This window comes from Protobothrops mucrosquamatus, unplaced genomic scaffold (genome assembly GCF_001527695.2).
Source record: "Protobothrops mucrosquamatus isolate PMUCROS unplaced genomic scaffold, P.Mucros_1.0 scaffold74, whole genome shotgun sequence".
Lineage (NCBI taxonomy): Eukaryota > Metazoa > Chordata > Lepidosauria > Squamata > Viperidae > Protobothrops > Protobothrops mucrosquamatus.
Window position 1 is genome coordinate 156,450 of NW_015386451.1, and position 21,094 is coordinate 177,543.

At 56.8% G+C, this 21,094-nt stretch overlaps 1 protein-coding gene across 1 annotated transcript; it reads right to left on the reverse strand.

Annotated features, from left to right (window-relative positions):
* Positions 1–274: 274 nt before the first annotated feature.
* FHOD1 (formin homology 2 domain containing 1) lies at positions 275–20,488 on the reverse strand. The gene is made up of 22 exons (XM_029283388.1): positions 20,306–20,488; positions 18,009–18,115; positions 16,998–17,062; positions 16,526–16,593; positions 16,244–16,349; positions 15,339–15,433; positions 14,594–14,705; positions 14,227–14,321; positions 13,997–14,140; positions 13,695–13,906; positions 13,381–13,491; positions 8,113–8,228; positions 7,111–8,019; positions 5,858–6,006; positions 5,529–5,711; positions 5,014–5,133; positions 4,344–4,505; positions 4,039–4,229; positions 1,619–1,811; positions 1,253–1,415; positions 578–754; positions 275–357 (listed from the first exon to the last, which is right to left on the reverse strand). The coding sequence occupies exons 1-22, from the start codon at positions 20,486–20,488 to the stop codon at positions 275–277; spliced, it is 3,744 nt and encodes a 1,247-aa protein (XP_029139221.1).
* Positions 20,489–21,094: the final 606 nt, after the last annotated feature.

The window sequence follows — 21,094 nt, forward strand, 5'->3', positions numbered from 1 at the left end:
CCCCACCCCCTGGGGAGACGCCTGAAACAGAGGCTTCAGCTCCCCAGCCCTGGGCAGGAGCATCCACACAAGCACACAGGCCAACACACTGGCCAAGCGAAGCCTGCTCCTCAAGGCACAAGGGGCCAAACAGGACTCTGCCCAGTGGGGAGGGGACTGCCTGGGCATCTGCCCCCCCCACCCCTCTTGGTGAAGGGAGGCAGCCTCCCAAAGAGAAGAGCCTCTCCAGTTCCCCCTCCTGCTTCTTCCCGCTCGGCACGGCCTTGGGGGCTCCTCACACGGACACGCTGGCCGAGGGTGCCAGGCCCAGGGCCTGCACCAGCTCCTCACTCAGGCCGCTCTTCAGGGTCCGCCTCACTGCAAGGAAGGAGAAAGGGGGGGGGGTCAGGGAGACGCAGAGGCCCTCTCTGGCAGCAGGACTGGAGTGGCCTTGGCGGGGCCTGCTTTGAGAGGGGACGGGGGGGCAGGGAGACCTTTCCTCCCACTCCTCTTTTCCACATCAATCGCCCCCTCCAAGGGGGAGTGCACAGAAGCCACTTTGTGACTCCCCCAAAGTGACGGATCAGGCAACACTTACAGGACTTCCTGTTCCCGCGTGATCGCCGGCGCTCCTTCGCCGGGCCTGAGCGTGCAGGAGACCTCTGGGTCACAGACTTGACCAGGCGGTTCATGATCTCCTCAGAAGCATCCTCAGGCGATCCAGCAGCCTCCTCCTGGAGGGTGGACCCACCAGCGGGACTCTGCTTCCCAGCACCTAAATGGAAAAACTCCTGAGGGGTGGAGGGAGTTGCTGACATGTTTCTGCAGGTGTGCGTTGAGATGGGTTGAACCAGCTCTCTCCCCTCGAATAATGCCAGCACCTACAGCTGGCTGCCTTGTGCATCGTCCCCTTTCACGCCATTCAATTCGCCTCTGCAGGAAGGCCTGGCCCCCACCGCCTCTCGCCACTCCAGGGTCAGCGCACTGAGCGCTTAATAATTCAGCTAACAGGACTTGAGATCTATCTGGATTAGACCTCCACAAGAGATGGAGGGCAGGAGGTGAATACAGGGGAGCCCTTAGCAATGCTGGGAGCTACAGAGAGAGAGAGAGAGAGAGAAACCGGAGGCATCCAGAAGGACCTGGAAGGAGCTGGAAGGGGAAAGTGTGTGTGTGGGGGAGAGATTGCTATCAGCTGCCAGAGAGCCCAGGAAAGGGAGCCCTGCTGAGGAGGATGCCGAGGCCGAATCCTGTGCCAGGCGCTAGTTCCTACCTCTGCTGGCGCGAGAGCGGTGGCCAGGGCCTTCTGCTGGGGAGACAAGCAAGCTGGTCAAGTCTTTATGGCTGGCTTCTTCCTTTTGCTCCGGGCTGGCTGACAACACAGCAGGAGGAGCTGAGTCATCTTCGGTCTTGCCAGCCACAGCAAACTTCTCCATCTGCAAAGAGAGAAGATGTCCAAGGGAGTGCAAAGGAAGCAAGCCCCATGTCCTCGTGGTGGTTCTTCCTCTTCCCTCTGTTATGGCAACTGTAAGGCCAGCCCAGAGGACCAGGAGGGGAGAGGATACAGGGATCGCCTCTTTTTGTGTAGCCCTCTTTTTACGTAGACTCAAAACTTTTTGAGCAACCTTGGATGGCTCACCTCAGTAATCATCCTGCCCCGTGTCTTGTTCCTCTCCCGACAGGCTGCCCGCTTCTTCTGCTGCTGCAGGACACGCTCTCGGCAGGTATGGTACTCCAGGGCAAACTCCCGCAGAAGCCGGCAGAAGCTGGTAACCCTCATGTTCTGTGCCGAGTGTGCATCGTAGCCCAGGAACAGGAGAAAGGAGTGGAACCTTGAGAGAGAGAGAGAGAGAGAGAGAGAGAGAGCATCCGTGAGTCGGAGGTGGGACTGCCGCAGAGACAGGCCTGGGGCCTCCAAGGCAAACTGCAGCTGGCACTGCTCAGGTATGTCCACCTATCCTCTTCCCTGGGATGGACCTCTGGGAACCCCGAAAAGATTGAATGATGCTGAACCCAGACTAGTCTTCCTCTCTGAGGGGGGGGGGCAGCATTTTTTTTCCTGCTGCTCCATGCGTCCTTCAGCCTCCTCTGGAGGGGTCACTTCAGAGGGGGCTGAAGGATGCATGGATCAGCAGAAAAGCAAAAATGCTGCCCCCCCCCTCAGAGAGGAAGACTGCAGCTCTTGGGCAATAATCCCTCCAGGGACAATAATCCCTCACCATTCTAGAGAGTAAATCCCCATCTCATTTTTCAGCTTTCAAGCATAATAAAGGTCTTTTTTAAATTAGATATTTAGCAGCTTAACATTAAAAGAGCAATTACTGCAAATAAGCAAACGACCAAATTGAACAAATGCACCAAGGAAAGCGGGGGGGGGGGAGAGGGGTGACAGCAGTTTGTCCCAATTGAGCACCTGAGAAGGCAAAGCAAGCAGCGTGACTGTCTTGATAAGGCCACCCGCTTCTGCTGGCCCCATGCAGCCCTCGGGGCAATGTCCTTGCCTTCCCCCGGCCTTCTTCTGGGGGCGCCCCAGCTTCCATCCAGACATAGCCCTGATCCGAATCTATCCAGCTGCTGCAAGATCCACCAAGGGTGGGGAGATCCCTGTGGGGGCACCAGGCGAGGCAGGCACTCCAAGACTCTCCTTTGGACCCAGACACTGAGCCACTCGGTCAAATTCTAGCAATGCCATTTGGGAGCCTGTTTTCTGGATGGGAGGCCTTTAAGGGTGGAATAATTTCACCTCAGGGATGTGCAAAACTGTACCGCCTGTTTCTGAAAGATTTGGGCATACATTTCCCCCAAAATGTTCCAGTCTGGAAGTTCCACGGGAGACCCAACCTTTTCCAGAGTGAATCTCCGAGACCTCCCAGAGTATCTCCCAGGCACTCTCAAAGTATCCCCCCAAAAGACCCAGCAGGAGCACCTCCATAACAGACAAAGAAGAAAACAATAAACAAAGCAACTTAGTCATTCCATAAGTTGCAGGAATATCGGAAAAACTCAGGATTTTCACCCAACACAACATACGTGCACATTTCAAACCCACGATACACTAAAGCAGAAGCTTGTCCACTCCAAGGACAACACCCAGACAAAACACCCAGTCAAAAATTGAGCAATGTGGTAGATGCAATACAATGCAGTGAGCCATGTACAGATCTGTACATTGGGGAAACAAAACAACCATTTCACAAACACAGGGCACAACATAGGAGAACAAACCCATCAGGACAAGGTTCAGCAGTCCACCTGCATTTAAAAGACAAAGGCCGTTCTTTCGAAGACAACAAAGTCCACATTTTGGACAGAGAGGACCTCTGCTTTGAAAGAGGGGTCAAAGAGGCCATCTAGGTCAAGACTGAACCACCCCCTCTCAACAGAGAGGGAGAGATATGACATCATCTATCTCCAATCTACAACACAGTCCTTTCAACAATTCCAAGAAGGCTACACACCCATTTGCACTACTCGGGTGACCCTGAGGACACAGATAAACCTCCAGATGACCTCAATGACTCTCTAACAGAAGGCAAATGACCGGCTGTCTGCAAGGAGTATAAATCCTTCCATAACCTACCGTCCAGTCAAAGCTGAAGAAGCTTCTTGGATGAGAAGCGAAATGTCTTCAAAAGAAAAACAAGAAAGTTGAGCTGCCTCTTGAAAAAAGCACCTTTGGGATAATCTCCCAGAACAGGAAATGGTCTGCGGCCTTCCACACGGTCCAGGCCGCAAATGGGGGGAAAGCAGACTGTGAGGAGCTTTGCCCTCAGCTTCTTCATTCCCTCTGGCCTGGTCGTCCATGCCCTTAATGCCTCGGGGACACAGCTGGAATTGAAGGCCCCCACCCAGTGCTGTCATCTTGCTGTGAAGTGGCCAATCCAAGGGTCAGTTCTGCTTAAAAGAAGCTCAGCCTTCTTTTGGCCACCTGTGATCTCTCAGTGGCCCATTGCCATTCTCTTGTGGGAAACTGCTCTCTTTGTAGCCATACACACAATACAGGCCCCTCTTAACGAGCTTACTCGGCCACCAGCAGTCAGACTATCTAGAGACACAGACCTGTTCAACACCCGCCGGTGGATGATCTTAAGGAGGCCAATCTTCTCTGTGCTGGCCTGTAGAAAATCCAGCAGCTTGTTCTTGAGTGCTGGCTTGCAATCGTGTCTTGCAATGGCCTTCAGGTGCTCCCAAGAGGCCTTGCATCGCCGTTCCAGCTGCAGGACACTTTCTGCCAGCTCCCCAAAATCCACCTGAGGAGACAAGATGAGCACTGTAGATGTGCTGCCCCTGTGGGATTTGAGTGGGACCTCAGCACCCAAACTCAGCCTCCCAGGTGCAGAATGAGGGGAAGAAAAGCCCTTCACCTTGGCACAGCGAGTGAGGGCAGCAATCTCTGAGTAGAGGTCTGTGGTGGCTGGGAACTCCACTGCCACAAAGTGGCACAGGTGGTGCAGGAGGCTTTGCCGGTGGACGGTGTCTTTTACCTCTGACACTTTGGCCAGGTAGCTGAGCTCAAACCCTCGACTCTGTAAGTGCAAGGAAGAGAAGAGGTTCTTTCCTCCTGTGGTGGAGGGAAGCCAGTCCAGAAATAGTCCACAAAGAGCAGGCGTTCTGCCTCGAGTGGCCTTCAGATGATCCCATTTTGATCAGGGATGCCTTAAAAGGGCTTTCAAAAGGACTCTCAGGAGCAGGCTAGAGGAGGGGCATATGGGCAGGCTTTGGCTTAACGTCCCATCTTGGAAACCAGCCCCCAATCCCAGAGACTTCACTAGGACAGACAGGGAAGAAGGCAGGTAAAAGCTTGCTTTGGTCATCTCCAGATACATTCTGATCGAACGCCTTGGCCTTGGGCAGGGCCAAGTGTCCCATCCACCACCTTCGGCTTGGCGGCATCTTGCTGGCGTTCTGCCATCAATCAGGGAACGGAGGGGGAACAAATGGGCAAGAGAGCTTTACTTTGCTAGGAGACCAGACTGGGGCAGATCTGACACCAGGCACGAGACTCTCCTAAAAGGCAGCCATGTCGTGCTTCACCTGGGAGCCATTCAGGAGGTTGCCCATGGCCAGAAGGGTAGCCAGAATACGCCTGAAGGTCTGGTTTTTGGTTAGCTGCTCCATGCCCAGCTTCAGATCGAAGAGGGGCTCTACAATTTCCTGAAGAGAAGAAAACAAAGCAGGTTCCGCTCAGAGTTGTCTGAACCTCAGGATGGGCAGCAAATAAATTTGATCAATAAAATAAAAAGGTAACAAAACCCTCACAGAATGGGAAACACTGAAAAGGGAAGGAGAGAGAAAGTTCAGAAGAGAGCCATCTGGCCAGACACTTAAGGCGTGGAGTGACACCCCCATCCCCAAGCCTACCAATCATGGCAGACAGCAGTGCCACATGTGCCTTGTATTAATAGGAATGCTCGGTTGCCAAAACGACACCCAGATTTGCCCTTCTTTGCTAACCAGCAGATTCTTCTTGCAAGCTAACAGGGAGAGTCACCCTGAAATCCAGCTGTGCACCCCTTTCCTCCTAGTCAATCCATGCCCTGCACAAGTACCTTCTCCAGGGCTTCGTAGTCCAGCTTGAAAGCCCACAACTGGAGGCGAGCCGGGAGCTCTGCAATGGAGGAGAGCGTGAGCAGGAATTGCTCGGCTGACCCCAGAGGGAGATTCGGGTTTGCCAGTTGGGCCTCCTGGATCTTCTGCTTCTCCTCCTCCGTGGGAACCATGGTCAATATTTTCTGGTTAAAAAAAAAAGTCAGAGGGAACAAGGTTAGTCAAAACCTCCTTCAGATCCCTCAGAATCTCCTGATGTTCTCCTGCACAGAAAGCTTTCTGAAGCACTGAGGACACCCATCCAAAGGTACCCCAGGAAATCCCTTCTCACCTCAATCCCTTCCTTATTGATTGCAAACTCATCAAAGCTGAGAATGGCCGTCTTGATGACATGGATGGGAGGCAACACCGTCAAGCCAATATTGATGGCATTGCTCCTCTTGGGATCCAGGACCAAAACCAGCTTCCTTCCGTCCACAGCTTTCTGAAAGGGGAACAGCAGCATTGGAACAGATTAAACACAGGATCCAGGGGCGTCTTTGCCCGTATTTGTTTTGATAAGAAAGAGAACCCAGATAACATTTTGTAAACTCCACCATTATAAGCCAAGAAATTTGGAGGCTCCTAAGGATGCAGAGCTGCACTGAGCCCAGGAAAAGGAAGGCCCTGAAGTCTCAAAGGGAAGCATCTGCCAGGCTGAGGCATAAGTCACCCTCTGCTGCAGCTGCTCTACTCCTTTATCCACCCCACCATTTATGCTCAAATGCCCAGAGCAAGAGAAAGAAACCTTTCCGTGGCCTGACCCAAACAAGGACCAGCTGCACCAGAAGAGGCCTGGTCCACCTACAGCTCAAAAGCACAGTAGCCAAAAGATCTGCAAGCATCTCTACCCAGAACCCCCCTGGGCCGTGATCCCAAGGGCTGGTGGGAAGCTGCTGTGCTGGGCAGGGATGGGGGGGGGGCAGAGCAGTTTCTTTTGCTCTTATGTTTTGAACCAATGGCACGGTCATAGGAGAGGTTGAAGATAAGGAGCAGCCCACAACGCCAAGCCAGAAAGTGATCTCAGGACAGCTGCTGTTCTCAAGGTTCTGCCTTAGCCCCAGTACTCTTCAACATTTCCATAAATGATCTAGATTAGGGGGAGAGAAGGGGAACTCACCCAATTTGCAGATGACACCAAGCTAGGGGGAATAGCCAACATTTTAGAAGATAGGCTCAAGATCTAGAAGGTTCTTGATACACTTGAGCATTGGGCACTATCCAGCAAGATAGGTCTAGTCTAACAAAAGAAATACTGGGGCAACATGGTACAGTCTTCCAATATTTGAGGGACCGTCACAGAGAAGCGGGGGAGTCAACCTATTTTCCAAAGCACCAGGAGGCAAAACAAGCAATGAATGGAAAATTATCAAGGAGAAATCCAACCTAGAACTAGGGAGAGGTTTCTGACAGTGAGAACAATTAACTAGCAGGGGGTTGGACTGGAAGACCTCCAAGATCCCTTCCAACTCTGTTATTCTACGTTCTATGTTTTCTTCCAGCCAGAGAAGAGCATTGATACGCCAAGCTGCAGCCTCATACCGCAACTTACCTTGGAACTCGGAACCTCCTTTGCCCGGGACTCAAAGAGATGTTCCAGCTTGGCAGAGTCAACCTCGACCTTCTCCAGGGAGGCCCACAGAGTAGCCTGCCCAAACCGAGTTTCCCTGGCAGGGCCATCTATGTCTTTCAGCTCCCTCCAGAAGAGCTTGAGGGTCTTCTTTTTCTTGGCAGGGGAGCTGGCTTTTCCCCCAGGAAAGGGGCTGCTGAATGGGGGGGGAGGGGGGGGACCAGGTATGCCAGTTGGGGGAGGAGGAGCCGGAGGAGGTGGAGCACAACCAGGAATCAGGGGAGGAGCCAGGCCCTCACCGGCTCCCAAAGCCATGAGGGGCAAGGCTGTCTCGGCCACCTTTGCTTCTTGTACACCAAAATCCTCCTCCTCACACAGGTCTGAAAAGTCAAGATCCTGGATCTTCAGAGGTTGAGCACGAGGCCCCGGTGGACCCCCCATCGCTTGGGTCCTATCCAGACTCTTCAGGCTGGTTTCAGCTTCCACACTGAACTGGCTTTGCAAGGGGAGGGCCTGAGAGTCAGTCTGTTGCCCCATCCTCTCCTGGCCCTCCTCTTCCTGGTGCAGCATCTTCCCCTTCTCTTCCGTGCCTGGATCTCTCGCAAAGAGCAACGTCCTCTCCATGCCTGGTGGGCTCTTATTAGTGAACAGCATGTCAAGCATAAGTTTTCTCTTCGCAGAAGCACTGCTGCTCTCGAGAGCCCCACTGATGCCACAGGGGGCACATTCTGGGTCTGGGCCCACGGCGCAGGAGGTGTTGAAGGGGTGGCTTAGAGAGGCATCCTTGGAGGACGCGCTCTCCCTGCCCGCCTCATGATCCAAACCAGGCTCTGAGCTGGGCTCTTTCCATTTGGTGTCTCCATCTTGTCCTTCACTCCACCTTCCTACAGCAGAAAGGGGCACTTAGAGGGGGAAAGGCCACGCAGAAGAGAACAGAACCAAGAAAGGACAAGCTCTTCCCGCACCCGCTACGCTACCTGGGGCCGCTTGCTCAGTGCTGGAAACAGCTTCACCAAGAACTTCTGCTCGCCCACGGCTGATGGCGCTGATCTTCTCTTTCTGGGAGGCAACCAAGTTTTCTAGAAAGCGGGCTCTGCAAGAGAAGGGGAAACTCCACACCACTGCACTGGGGACGCCGTCACCATTGTGTCCAGCAGACGGTGCCAGTCATGAGCTCTCCTGCCAGTCACATATGCAGACAGCGAGCAAGAGAGGACCGGCCAACCCTGCCAGCCCCTCCGACTTTCCGCAAAAATGTGCAACGCCTGCACGGACCCAAGAACACCCTCCAAAGGCAGATGCCGCATACAGGGCTGTTTGGAGGAGCGAGACTCCTCTGTTTTTTCAAGAGATGGCTATTTGGGGGGTTGGAACTTAAAGGCCAAGCCAAGGCCAAGCCATCCCCCAAGGCAGAGGAATTTCCCTCTTGCAGCCACTTAGACCAACACAGGTTTAAAGCAAGTCTGTGACTCCTGAAGTTACGCCACAGCATCAAAAAAGCCTTCATTCATGGCCTCTGCTGGGAAGGAATCCTTACCCAGCGCATCAAAGGGCTCTGGTTATCAGTGACCTGGATGAGAGAATCAAGGAGACCTCAAGGTCTGCACAGGGTACAAAGCAGGTAACCCTCCTGTAGAGGAGAGCGCTGTTTAAAGGTTCAAAAGGATCCGGACAGGCTTGAGTAGTGGTGACGTTGATAGGATGGAATGGGAAAAATTTAAAATTCTCCGTCTGGGGAGGAGAAACGTAAGGCACAAGACCAGGATGGGGGACACCTGTCTTGAGAGGAGTACAGGTAAAAGGGGTCCGAATGTCTTTGGTGATCCCAAGTTAAACAGAGGCTAGCAGCACCTTGTAGCTGTGGAAAAAAGCAAATGCCAACTAGGGATTGTGATCAGGAATGCTATATCTAGATTTCAGGAAGTCCTATGTCCAGTTATGGGCATAAAGATAATGACAAGCTCATGAAAGTTGCGAGGAATGAGGTCCATCCTGGACATCAGGAGAACTTCCTGAATCCACAAGTTGTCCAGCAGTGGAACAGACGGCTACATGATATGGTGGGCTCTCCTGGGATATTTGTTTTCAAATGAACGGAAAATGGTCACCTGTCAGAGATGCTGCAGTGTATCTTGCATTCAGCAGGGGACTGGACTAGATAACCTTTGTTGTCCCTTCCAACTTTATGATATGAAAACACATAGAAGAACTCAGCTGGCCTTAATACAATAAACATTACCCATAAAGGTTACCAGTAACAATTAAGCTGTAAGCTAAGACACAGAAAAGAGTATCAAGGATCTGACAGATGTTTCGGATATAATTTCTGTCTTAGGGAATCCAGATGTCCTGCTCGCCCTTATACAAGGACAGTTGAGTGTCCTCCCAAAGGGGAGGCACCCAGAGGATGACGCAAAGCTGGTCTGCTCCAGTGTCCCACTTGAAGACACGGGTGGGCGACGGACGGTGCCCTGACGTGCACCAGGTGCGTGGACCAAGTCCCAGGTGCAGTCATGGCCATCGGGTGGCTCCTGCTGATTTTTGGGTTTCCTGTCCTGCCCAGATCTCATCACCTACCCTTGGTCCTCTCCTGGGGACTGACAGCCTTTCCTTCCTTTGTAAAGAGGACCGATCAAACCAACTGCCCCGAGGGTTGAATTCTCTTTCACCAGGGCTTCAGGCCTCAAAGATGCTCGTGGATGACCTATCAGAGACGTCTGGAAAGTCCTGCTCTGCCGAGAGGCTCAGTCTGACAACTTCTGGGTCTAAGGCCATGAGTGGGGAATGCCAGGGAAGGAGAGAAGGGAGTCTCGCCCGGGCCCTCCTTGCCCCTCTGCCTCCAGGCACAAAGAATGGACAAAGCACCACAGACCAGCTGGAGGGCAGGCCACTTGGCCAGGCTGCTCAGAAAGGCTCTCCGCATTTCATCCCAGCCTGAGGTGAGCAAGGGTCCCCTGAAGAGGGGGTCTTCCTCAAAGGCCTTCCTCTTTCTTGCGATGCAGAGGCCGGCACCTGCCTCGCACTGGATGCCGCCGCAGCACCAATGGGGAGACGGAGAACAGCAAGAGACCCACCCTCTTGTCTTTCCTGCAGGGAAAGCTGCAGGAAGCTGCAGGGTCCCCCTCCCAAGTGCACCCCTTCTCTTCTCCAACTCTGCCAAAGCCAAGCAACCTCCCTGTTTGGGCAGGAGCTGCTTCTCCCTCGCCTCAGGCCATTCGCCTTCTGACCTGCGTCCGTCTTGGTCACCTCAGACTGGCCTCTGGGCACGACAAACCTGGCCTGGCCCTTCGCAGGGCAGCCATGCCCGAAGCCCACCTGCTCCTCATTCAGCCCCACCCAGCATGCGCCCTCCGTGGTCTGGATTCCCGAAGGGAAGAGGTACCGGGACGGAGCCCGTGGCTACACGCATGCAAGACCGCTTGCACACGGCTGTTCCCCCAGCCCTGCTCTGCTGCCTGGCAGCCTCACTCAGGGCTCCCCTCTTCATGCTCTGGTTCTGAAACGCACCTGCTGTGCCAGCCAGATCTCTCCATCACCTGCATCCCCTCACAGCTTTGCACCAGAATAACGAATCGCTAAGCCAGATGGGAGCCTCACATCCCCAAGACCCACTGGAAGACGAGATCCGGGCTGCTTCCCTTCCCCCGAGATAAGCTAGAACTAGCAGCTGACTTCTCTTTCTCCAGAAATGCCCGGTTTACTTATTTATCAGTCATACAATATGCATAACTGAGCCAGAGGCCCAGTCGGCCTGTGCTAGGCCTCACCCACCTCGGTCTCTCCCCTGAAGACACGGCCTAGGGGAGCACCGAGCCGTACATTAAACAGGTGCATCTCATTCCAGAGACTGATCCCCACGCCCCCGGTTTGCTCTATGAACAATCAACGTGTGCACAACACAAAAAGCCAGGTGTTTTAATATCACCACCATTGCATGAACTTGGAAAAACCACTGCTTATACCCCATGGCTTAGGGGCAGGGAATTTATTTTAGTCTTGGATTCCCAACTCCACTGAAATCCAGAAAAAGAATCACCTGAAGCTGAGCCCACCTTCTGGCTCAGGACTTAGAGGAGGCTAAACCCAGGGACGGCGACCGCCCGGGACTCTGGGTGGGGGCAACTAAGTGCACCAAAGCAAAATACTCCCAGTTTTCTTTAACCGAGTTTCATGAAAAGGTGTGCAAGAAAGGGATTGAAAAGGGATCGACTGCTTTCTTTCACTTTAAACATGAGTTTCAATCCCGGTTTGTTAAGGCACTATTTTTCAGGTGTTTTTTTAAAAAAATAAGAGGCAAGGGGCATTTACCAGATTGTTGAGGGGTGTGCAGGTGGGCAGGACTTGAGACAGGAGGGAAGATGCTGGGCCAAGGGCCCATGTGCAGGCCAGGCACAGGGGGAGAGGAGGAGCTTTGAAAGAGCACTCCAAGAACCACTCCTGAACAAAGTGCAACGGTGGGTTTCAGAATCAGAGCAAAGCTTTCCATTTTATACACGTCTGTGACTTAGCAGGCCGTCCTGCCTAAGTAAGCACTGGATGACCAGCGACCTCCCATGCGGCCAGTCAGCGGCCTATTTGCAGAGCCCTCCGCACGAGGCCACAGGCCAAGCGGTCTTGGCTTAAAGCTCTTGCTGCCACCTGGAAGGAAGCCTGAGTCCGGCTTCAAGGAAAACAGCAGAGACTGCCCAGGTCTCCCAGGGGGCTATTTCTGCCTACACAGAGAGGGGAGCCTTTCAGCTGCACCCAGGTGTGTGTGTGTGTGTGGGGGGGCTCAGACAAGCAAGTGGCAATGTTAACAAAATGTGAGCTGGAAACGGATCCCAGCCAAGCCCTTCTTCCAGGATCCGGGATCAAGGAAGGCTCGGCAGGCAAGGTCCAGCTCCATCCGGATCCTCAGCCTGGCCAGGCTGCCCACGCCACTCTGTACTTACTCAAAGTGCCTCAGAATGGGCTTGTCCCCACATACCGGGGGGGCTTCCTCTCGCCTGGGAGAAAAAGGGAGTTAATGGCAGTGGGCCGAGAGCCCCTCCACACCGTGCCATAAGCTCGGCCAAGCCAGGCCTGAAGGCAAGAGAGACATGCAGGAGCGCTTTCTGGAAAGAATTGCAGTCCCAATGGCCGTCAGGCCAAGGTACCAGACCACGTGGTTTCTGCAACAAAGGTGACCCAAAGCGGGAATGGACGTCTCCCCAGATAAAAGCAGAGGTACCCCCTTGTGGCATGGATGGGGCACGGGGAACCCCTTCCCACCTGAGGAATGGAAGCTGATGGCCCTAGGATGCCAGCCCTGCCAAGCAGCTGTCTCGGGCTCCTGGCAGCCCGAGGGGGCAGCTGAGCGACAAGCATCCCCCAAAGCTCAACCAGGGAATTTCCTGCCAAGAAACTGGCACTGCTGGCAGGGAGAGCGGCCCAACGCCGCCACCCACCCACCACACCCAGGCCATTGCTTACCAAGCAGAGGCAGCCATGACACGCAAGCCCTCACTGACTTACACCACTGCACACCACACACAGGCCATCACTTACCAAGCAGAGGCAGTTTCATGAAGTCTGGAAGAGGAAATAGCATTTAAGCCGGCAGGCGCTGGAGAGAGCAAGAAAGCTGAGAAGCTCAGAGCAGCTAGAAAGAGAGCAGACCCACCTGCCACCTGCTCCTCAACCCACCCTGCAGGTCCTGCGGGCACAGCCTCTGGCGCTGCCTGCCCGGAGAAGAGGGGGGCAGCCTGAAAGACGCAGTGCAGTGGCTGGGAAGGGGGCGGCCGACGCTGGGGCCGCCTCTGTGCATCACACGCCATCCTCCCCAGCCCTCGGGGCCTTCTCCCCTGTCCAGGGTCCTGGCAAGGGGGGGACCCTCTCCTCCCCCCAGTACCAGAAAGGGTTTGTGGGGGCACTGGGTGCCTCATCAGATGAGCCAGCGGTGGCCCTACTCTGCCAGCTGCAAGAGCTGAGCCTCTCCTGCCCGGGGCTGTGCCACCAACCTGCAGCTGGAGGCCAAGGCTGCCACAGCACCATCTGCTTGAGAACAGCGAGCTTAGGGAGAGGGGCTCAGTGCATCCCCCCCCCACACACACAGAGAGAGGCACCCTGAACCATCCATCTGCTGACAAGGAAAACTCCAGGGCTAATGGCAGAGATGGGTCTCTGCCCAGGAAACACCCAGGAAGGCAGCTCCGAGCAAACCTCCCCCCTCCCCAACGCACAGAGGCTTCCTCCACAGTCCTCTTGGCCACCCAGCCGGGACCTACTTGAAAACGCTCCTCTCGCCCAGGCCAGCCAGCTGCGGTCCTTCCACGGGGGCCAGCGGCACAGAGAGCTGCATGCAGGAAGCACTGCCGTAGGGACCCTTCGGGCTGGGCCTGGAAGGGAGAGGGGAGAGCTGCAACTGATTGGTCACTTGCCGGGGGGGGGGGTTCAGCGGGGGCTTTCTGGCCCCTACGAGAGACAAATTGGTGGCTCCACCGGCCAGCCTGGCAGTTTTGGGAGGACATGCAGGAGGGGAGTCCAGTGGCCCAAACAGATGGAGTGGACCCCCCCCACCCATGCCCCACGCCCAACTCACAGCTGCTCACAGCTGCCTCCCTCCAGGTCCAGAGTCTCCTGAGGGTTGGGAAAGGTGTCTGCAGCAGCAGGAACGCCTTTGTTCTCCTCCTGGGCCTCAGCAGCGAGGAAAGAGCGCCGGGCCCCTTGCCGGCCCTCGTCCCCTCTCCGCCGCTCCTTGGCACGGGTGCCCGGCAGAGGCTCTTCCGGCTCATCCTCCTCCTTCAGGGCATTCTGTGGATCAGAGAGCAGGTCAGCAGGCAAGCAGGCGCAGGCAGGCGGTGGGGTGACTCTTGCCAAGGGCCTCCCTCCGTGGGCCCCCACCTCATAGAGGGCGAGTTGCTGCCTCAGGTCCGGGTCCGTGCCCTTGCTGGCCAGGTGCGCCTGGATGAGCTGCTCCATGCCCTGCTGCTCCAGACAATCTGTCACGTCGTAGAAGGAGTCCTGGTCAGGGAGGGCAGCCAATGTCTGCAAGCCCCAACAGGACACAACCATTAGCCGGGCACAGCCGCCCACCCCGGAAGGCTCTACCTGCCCGCTCTGCCCGCCCTCACCTTGTTGATGAGCGTCATTGCAAACACCTGGAGCTCAATATCAGCCCCGCTCTTCTGCTCCAGGATGGCCACAAGGCGAGACCACGGAAACCCCCCTGAAAGGCAGCAAGTAAGGAACAGAGGGACTGGCAGAAGATGGCTGTGTGCTTTCGTCACCGCTTAGGCAGAACTTCTCCAGTTCCAAGAGACACATGCAAGGGCCCCTCTTCTTTCTCCCACAGAAGGACGGCCTGCACCTCCCGGTCCTTGGAGGCCACCAAAAATGGCTTGCTTGATGAGAATAGAAGGTGGCACTCTTTCCAAGGAGCAACCAGGAGGCACCAGGCTCTACTCAACTCGGCCACCTGCAGTTGGGCTCTGGGCTCACCTCTGCCCTGCTCCACAGTCACCACAGTCTGGATCAGCAGTTGGGCATTGGACTCCGTGAACTCCACAAAGACCAGGAGCAACTTCAGGGCCGTCTTCACCACAAGGCGGTACTACAGGAAGGAGAGGGAAACTGCGTGTGCCGAGAGAGCCGGCCTTCTCTTGTAGGGGAACCTTCAAGCATGCCAACCGCGCCCATTCCTGGGGTGAGCAGGAGGGATAAATGCCCACTGCTTCCAGCAGGTGAAGAGACCTTTCCCCGATGTCTTCTTCTGACCCCTTTCCAGAAGGAGGCCCTCTTCTACGGACTGCCCTCTCTGACTTGGGATTCTGTCTGGAGGCTCTCAAGGCCCAAAGTCTGCATGATCCTGAGGACCACCCAGGCCAGGGATGCCCTTGGTGGAGGTAAGATGTGGAGGAGATGTCCTTGCTCCCCAATGTCCTTTCACAGGAAAGGTCCCCTGCCAGCTGAAGGGCCTGCCCACCCTCGCTAAGCCCGGTCACAGCAGTGGAAGTGCGACTCTGGCTTTCCAGCCACTCAGACAGCAGAGAGGAGGAGGAGGAGGACGAGCTCTGCCGCCATTCTCTCTCTGCCCAGTTCACCTCTCAGAGCTACAGCGGAGGGGACCACATGAGGAGATCCGAGAGAACACGGAGGATTTGAACCCAGTAGTAAGCAAGGGCATTAATGAGATGGATAAGGGCATCCCGAATGTCCTCTGCCGGCAGGGAGGATATTCACTCACCAGGCTGCCCGTCAGGGTGTAGAGCCACCTCACGGTCTCTGGGTGCTGGATCACCCCCATCATTCCATCCACAAAAAGCATGATCTGGCTGAGAGCTGCAAGGAAGGAAGAAGAGTGGCCCCTTGGGGGCTCCAGCAGTACTTGGGGGAGGAGGGGCTGGACCAGGCTGCTCAACTGCTGTGCATCCCCTGCTGGGGGGAGGACTTCTGCAGAACATGCGGCCCGGACCCCTCCTTTGGAAAACCCAAAAAAGGCTAATTCTCAAAGCAAAGGTGAAAACCTCGGGGGCTTCGGCTCTGCGAGGCAGCGACTCCACGTGGGGCTGAGCCCCTCACTGGCCACGGAGTGCAGCCCTGATTTCTGCAAATGCATAGAGATGACTACCCCAGCTTGGCGGGGAGGAGGGGAACCACTGCGGGGGGGGGGAGAATTGATTGGGTGGTCCTCCCTTCTGCGCAACCAGGCACCTAAAGTCTACCTTGGCTCTTCCGCGCTTTGTTGCTGCACCCAAAAAAGGGTGTGGTGGAGAGCAGGAGGGGCCACATGCCATGGAGGCATTGAAAACGGCAGCAGCCTTTCACAGAACGGGACGCAGAAAAAGCAGAGCGTCCCCCCCACCAGACTGAGGCTCTTCCCCCCTCCCAAGTGGCTGGTTGTTCACTCATTCTCCACCAGGGGGCACCCGAGAGAGACATTGGTGAAAGAGAACTGCAGGGGCACCCCCTCCTCTCTCCTAGGGCCCTCTGAGCCCCTTTCCCCAATTTAGCCAGGATCCTGCCCCTCCCCAAGAGCATGGGAGGCAGTGAGGTGGAAAGAGGGGGAGGGACGCCCGGGGCACACAGGGAAGCGCTCCCTCTCCTCCCTGGCCTGGCCACCCCCTGGGCCAGCTGCTCAGTCAGACTCACCCCGCAGGATGTAGTTCTGGTAGTTCTGGTCAGCTTCTGCTCCCACTGAGACGAGACACGTCAGCCCTTCGGAGTTCACAAACTCGGGCACCAGGTCCTTGTCATCCTGCAGCCGAAACGCAGAGCCTGAAAGGCTCCCCTGAGGCCAGGGCAAACCGAGCCCCCCAAAAGCACTCCCTCCACTGGGCTGGGCTGCCCCGTCCGTCCCTTGGCATCCCCGGCCAAGGGCCCAGCCAGCCTCTGGGAGAGGAGCAGGCAGGGAGGCCGGCCGCAGAGCCTCACCTGGAAAAGCTGCTTGAGGGAGAAGAGGGAACGCCTCAGCTCCGGACCCTTGGAACGGTACAGCTTCTCTGGGGAAGACAGATGGGTCAGCCTCGGGAATGGGGCTCATCTCGCTCATACACCCAAGCAGCCCCAACATCTCAGAGAGCCCGTGCCACAGTCACAGGGATCCCTGGCCAGGGGTACCGGGGGGGGGAAGACCCCAGCTCTTCTCCTTGCGGCCTGATCATGGGGTCCCTCCCTCCAAAGAGTCAGCTGTGAGTCCAGCATTTCCCCAGCCAGGAGACCCAGCTTGTCTTCAGCTGATTTCTGCAGGGCTCCCCCTTGAAAATACAGCAGCTGTCCCAGAGTTCACACTTCCATGGAGATCACCAACCCGGCTGAGAGGTGGGGCAACTGCTGCCCTTGCCAGGGCCTGGGAAGCCCCTCCCTCCAGCAGCCCTTCCACAGTCCAGGACCAGGCAGGACTCACCGATGATGGCGTGCACTCGGACCGAGAGCTGCGTGCGCAGAAGCAGGATTGGCCGCCTCCCTTTGCTGCAACAAGAGGAAACCAAGTGGGACCCAGTCAGGACCAAGAACCTCTGGCTGGTTCAAGATCGCCCCCCTCCCCCGCAGTGCCTGCCATCTGCCGAAATAAAAGGCAGCATCCAGAAAACATGGCATGGAACTCCTCTGCTGCACCAGCTGTGTGCATCCGGATCCAATTCAAGGCTTTGGGTGTGACCTATAAAGCCCCAGACGGTCTGGGGCCAGGCTACCTATGGAACCGGCTACATCCCATCCCATCGGCACATCTCAGCTGATCAGGCAGGGGAGGCATGTTGCAGACCCCGTCAGCCAAAGGATTCGGACTGGGGGTTCAGGAAGAGGGACCTCTCGGCCATTTGCCCCCACCGGGTGGGATATCCTCCCCCCCAGAGGTGAGGCAGCACCCCCTCCCCTTGAAAGAAAACGTGGCTCTGCAGCCTGGAGCCCAGGGGAGCACACAGCCATGAGGCTGGCTAGCCCACTGAAAAGCCTTTCCCTCCTTTTAATTAATTTTAACATGATTTTTAATTCATTCTTGCCTCCTCTTAAATTTTTAAACACTGTTCTTATATTTTAATATTTTATTTGTGCATTACCCAGAGTCCCTCTGTGAGGAAGATGGGCAGTTTAAAAATTTGATCAATAAGCCACCAAACTAAAAATAGAAGGGTGGCAGGCAAATGCCAGTCTTCCCCTGCAGCCAGCAACTGGGGCCTGTGAGGAAAAAGGAGCTGCAGCTGTGGCACCGCGCACGATGAACCCAGCCTGCTCATGAGCTGCTCATGATTTGGATCCTCCTGGATGCCTCACACACATCGAGTACAACTTCTGACACTCCCAAATTGGGAGCACTTGTCCTTCCAGATTAAAACCGCCAGATACGCTGGCATGAGGCGCAGGGGAGGGAAGTTTGCACATGGAAAAGGTGGCAAAATCCTCAGCAGGGATTCACCTGATGTCTTCGTAGAAGACTTCCAGCTCATCCTTCTGCTCCAGCAGTGAAAGTTCCAGGTCCAAGTAGTGTCCAGAAGGCAGCACTTGCAAGGCGCAGTCCTCCAGCTGCAAAAGAGGCACTTCCGGAAGTTAGCCAAGCATGTAGCGTCTGCTCTGGGATTCCTTCCGGCCCCTTTCCCAGCACGGGCAAAGGCAGTGTCTGCATCGGCATCTAACCCTGGCTCCTCTGGAGGCAGGGCCGTATCCTGCCCTCAGCTCCACTTGTTCAGGCGCAGGACCAACCCCGGGCCATCAGATGCCCTCTAGGTGGGTGAGAGCCTCCTGCCCATCCAGGTGGAGCTGGGAGACCACATCTCAGCCCCCACCCAGGTCCACCCAGGCTCCCTCCTGCTTCCCTCCTGCTCACCCCCTTTACATTTCAGAAAAGCATCCCTAGGATTTGAAGGAGAAATTCCTCCCAGCACTGAAGAAAAAAAAATGGGGGCCTGCAAGTAGGAAGGCGGGAGTTTGCTGGCACCCTTCCAGACTCAGGGAGAAGCCCCCAGCTCAGACAGGGCTCCAGAGACCTGGAGGGTGGGTCTGCCCCCAGTTCTTACTGGAGCCCCCAAAGCCTCTGTGGCCCCCAGGAACCTGCTGGTCTGGCCACAAAAAAAAGGCCAAAGGGGGCAAAATGGATCCTGTGCGGATCGGGAGAGGGAAGGGCAGCCCACTCAGACAGGGCTGCACCAGGTGAAGCCTGGCATCAAGTAAGCAAACAGGAGAGGAGTCAGCAAGTCACCCAACTGGTGAAGAACCTCAATCAGAAGGGAAGAGCAATGAAAGGAGTAGGCTTACTTTGCCTGCCTTACGTGAAAGAAAAGCTGGGGAACTGGGGGGAAAGTTCCTTAAAAGGAGGGAAACCTCAAACTTCCAAAGAGGAAAAGAGTTTTCAGAATAAATCCTATGGCAGACAAGGAAAGTCAGAGATGGAAAGCCCTGGACATCAAGAAGAAGGGACAATTCAGCCTGACTTCCAAGGTCAAGCAAAAAAAAAAGAACAGACATTCAATTTTGATTATATAAAATATTTTGTCCAAGTTTCAATAACGACCGAAGTATCTGAATGCAACTGAGATCAGACTAAAGCAATGATCTTTCCAGTTCCAAAAGCCAGCTAAGAAATTGGGGCACTAAGAATGACCAAATGGAAGACAATATGATGCTTCCGAATTACTCATTTTGTGGCAGCTACTACCAACCTGGGATCTGCAAGCAGGCCATTGGTCCTCCATCAAATGCCCTGGCTGCTCTCCAAGGTGAGAGGACCAAGCATGAAAAAACTCACGCATGTGGAAGATGGGATAGGAGTGGACGATGGACTTGGAGGAAAACAATTACACTTGGCAAGCTGGAGGAAAGTTGGAAGGGATGTCAGTGAGTAAGTCAGATGGACAGCATCCAAGATTAACGGAAGGGCTCAAGTTTAACCAAAGAGGGTGAATGGTTGACCGTGTGACCACAAGGAGCTCAGCCCAACTCTGCGTAGCTTACTGGCTAACCAAGCCTGCCTGCTCTGCTCTTCTTATGTGTAGGTTCACCTTTGACAGGTGGTTGAAAACTAAAAGAAGCAAATGCAACAGGTGTGTGCCACAGCCCTGTCGGATACTGGAGATTTCCCGCCTGCATTATTAGCCCCATCCGGCGCGTTTGGCGAGGCCAGAGAAGCAGCGGTTGCTCAGGCTGCCTTTGGCCAGGGCTCCTCTGCCCGCCGGGGCCGCCCAAGCCTCCCCTCGTTCCACCGAAGCTTCGGGCAGGCCGTGGGGGGCTCCGTCCCCGTCTCAGCGGCCCGACGTTTCTTCCTCCGGCAGCCGGCAGCGCTGAACAGCCGGCGGGCTGCGATAAGAGCCGCTCGGCCGGCCCCGCGGCGGAAGCGCCTTTCCTGTTTGGGCCCGGCTGTTTTTAGCAACAGACGCCGAAGGGGCAGCGCGTCACCCGAGCCTCTCGGCAGGTTCGCGCCCGGAATAGCAGCAGCCCCGCCGCCCCAGCCACCCGGGGCCGCTGCCGGAGCGGGGAAGGCGACGGCCCGGCTCAGTTCCCGAGCGGCCGGCATCGCCCAAGCCAGGCCGGGGCTCCACGGCTGGCCTCCCTTTGACATGCTCGGGTCGGGGGCGCGCTTGGCCCGGGGCACCGGGAGGCGCTGCGCGGGGGCAGCGGGGGCGCCGGGGAAAGTCTGCGAACGGCAACTCCCGGGCTGCCTTCCCGCGCGGCGACCTCCCCCCCCCGCCCCGAGCTCCCGCCGACCCCGGAGGCGCTCACCCGCAGCGGCGCGCCCAGCAGGCGGAGGAAGGCGGGCAGCTGGGCGGCCAGCGGCAGCGCCTCGGCCACGGGCAGGACGGGCGGGCGGCGCGGCTCGGGGAAGGCGGCGCAGCAGAAGGGGTCCGCGTCCTCCAGGTACTGCAGGCGGCACTGCACGGCGGGCGGCGCGGCCGGCTCGGCCATGGTGCGGCGGCGGCGGCGGGTCTGTGGCGCCCTTCCCGGGCGGCCAGGCAGGCGGGGCTGCGCCGGAGGGGAGAAGGGCGGGCGGGGCAGCTGCGCCAACCTGGGATTGGCGAGCCGGAGCCCCCTCCGGCCGCGGCTCCCGGGCGGGTCTTCCCGCGACCCCGCTGCCGCCGCCCGCCTTCCAGGGCGGGGACCCGCGAAGACCCCCAGCGGCGGCCCCGCCCCTCCGCCCGCCCCTCTGACTGCCGGCGGCGGGGAAGTGCTTCCTGCCGCCGCCCTTCTCCCTGCCCGGCTGGCTGTACCGGCGGCGCCGTCCCTGGCGGACGTCCTGCGCGGATCGCAGCGAGGCGCGGAGCGGCCGCCGAGGCTCCAGCGTCGGGCGAGAAGCGGCCGCCGGTCAGGAAGCGCCTTCCTCAGGCCGCTCGCCCCCTGCCCGACGCTCTGCTGAAAGGGGGGCTTTCCGGGAGGACGGAGAAAAAGGGCAGCTCTTCGCCCGGATCCCGCTCCGGCTTAAGCCGCGCGGAGCTCAGAAGCCGCCGGGCCTGGCAGGAAGCCAGCCGAGCGGCCGGGTGACGCTCCCTCGGAGAGGGCCACCGGGCTCGGCCG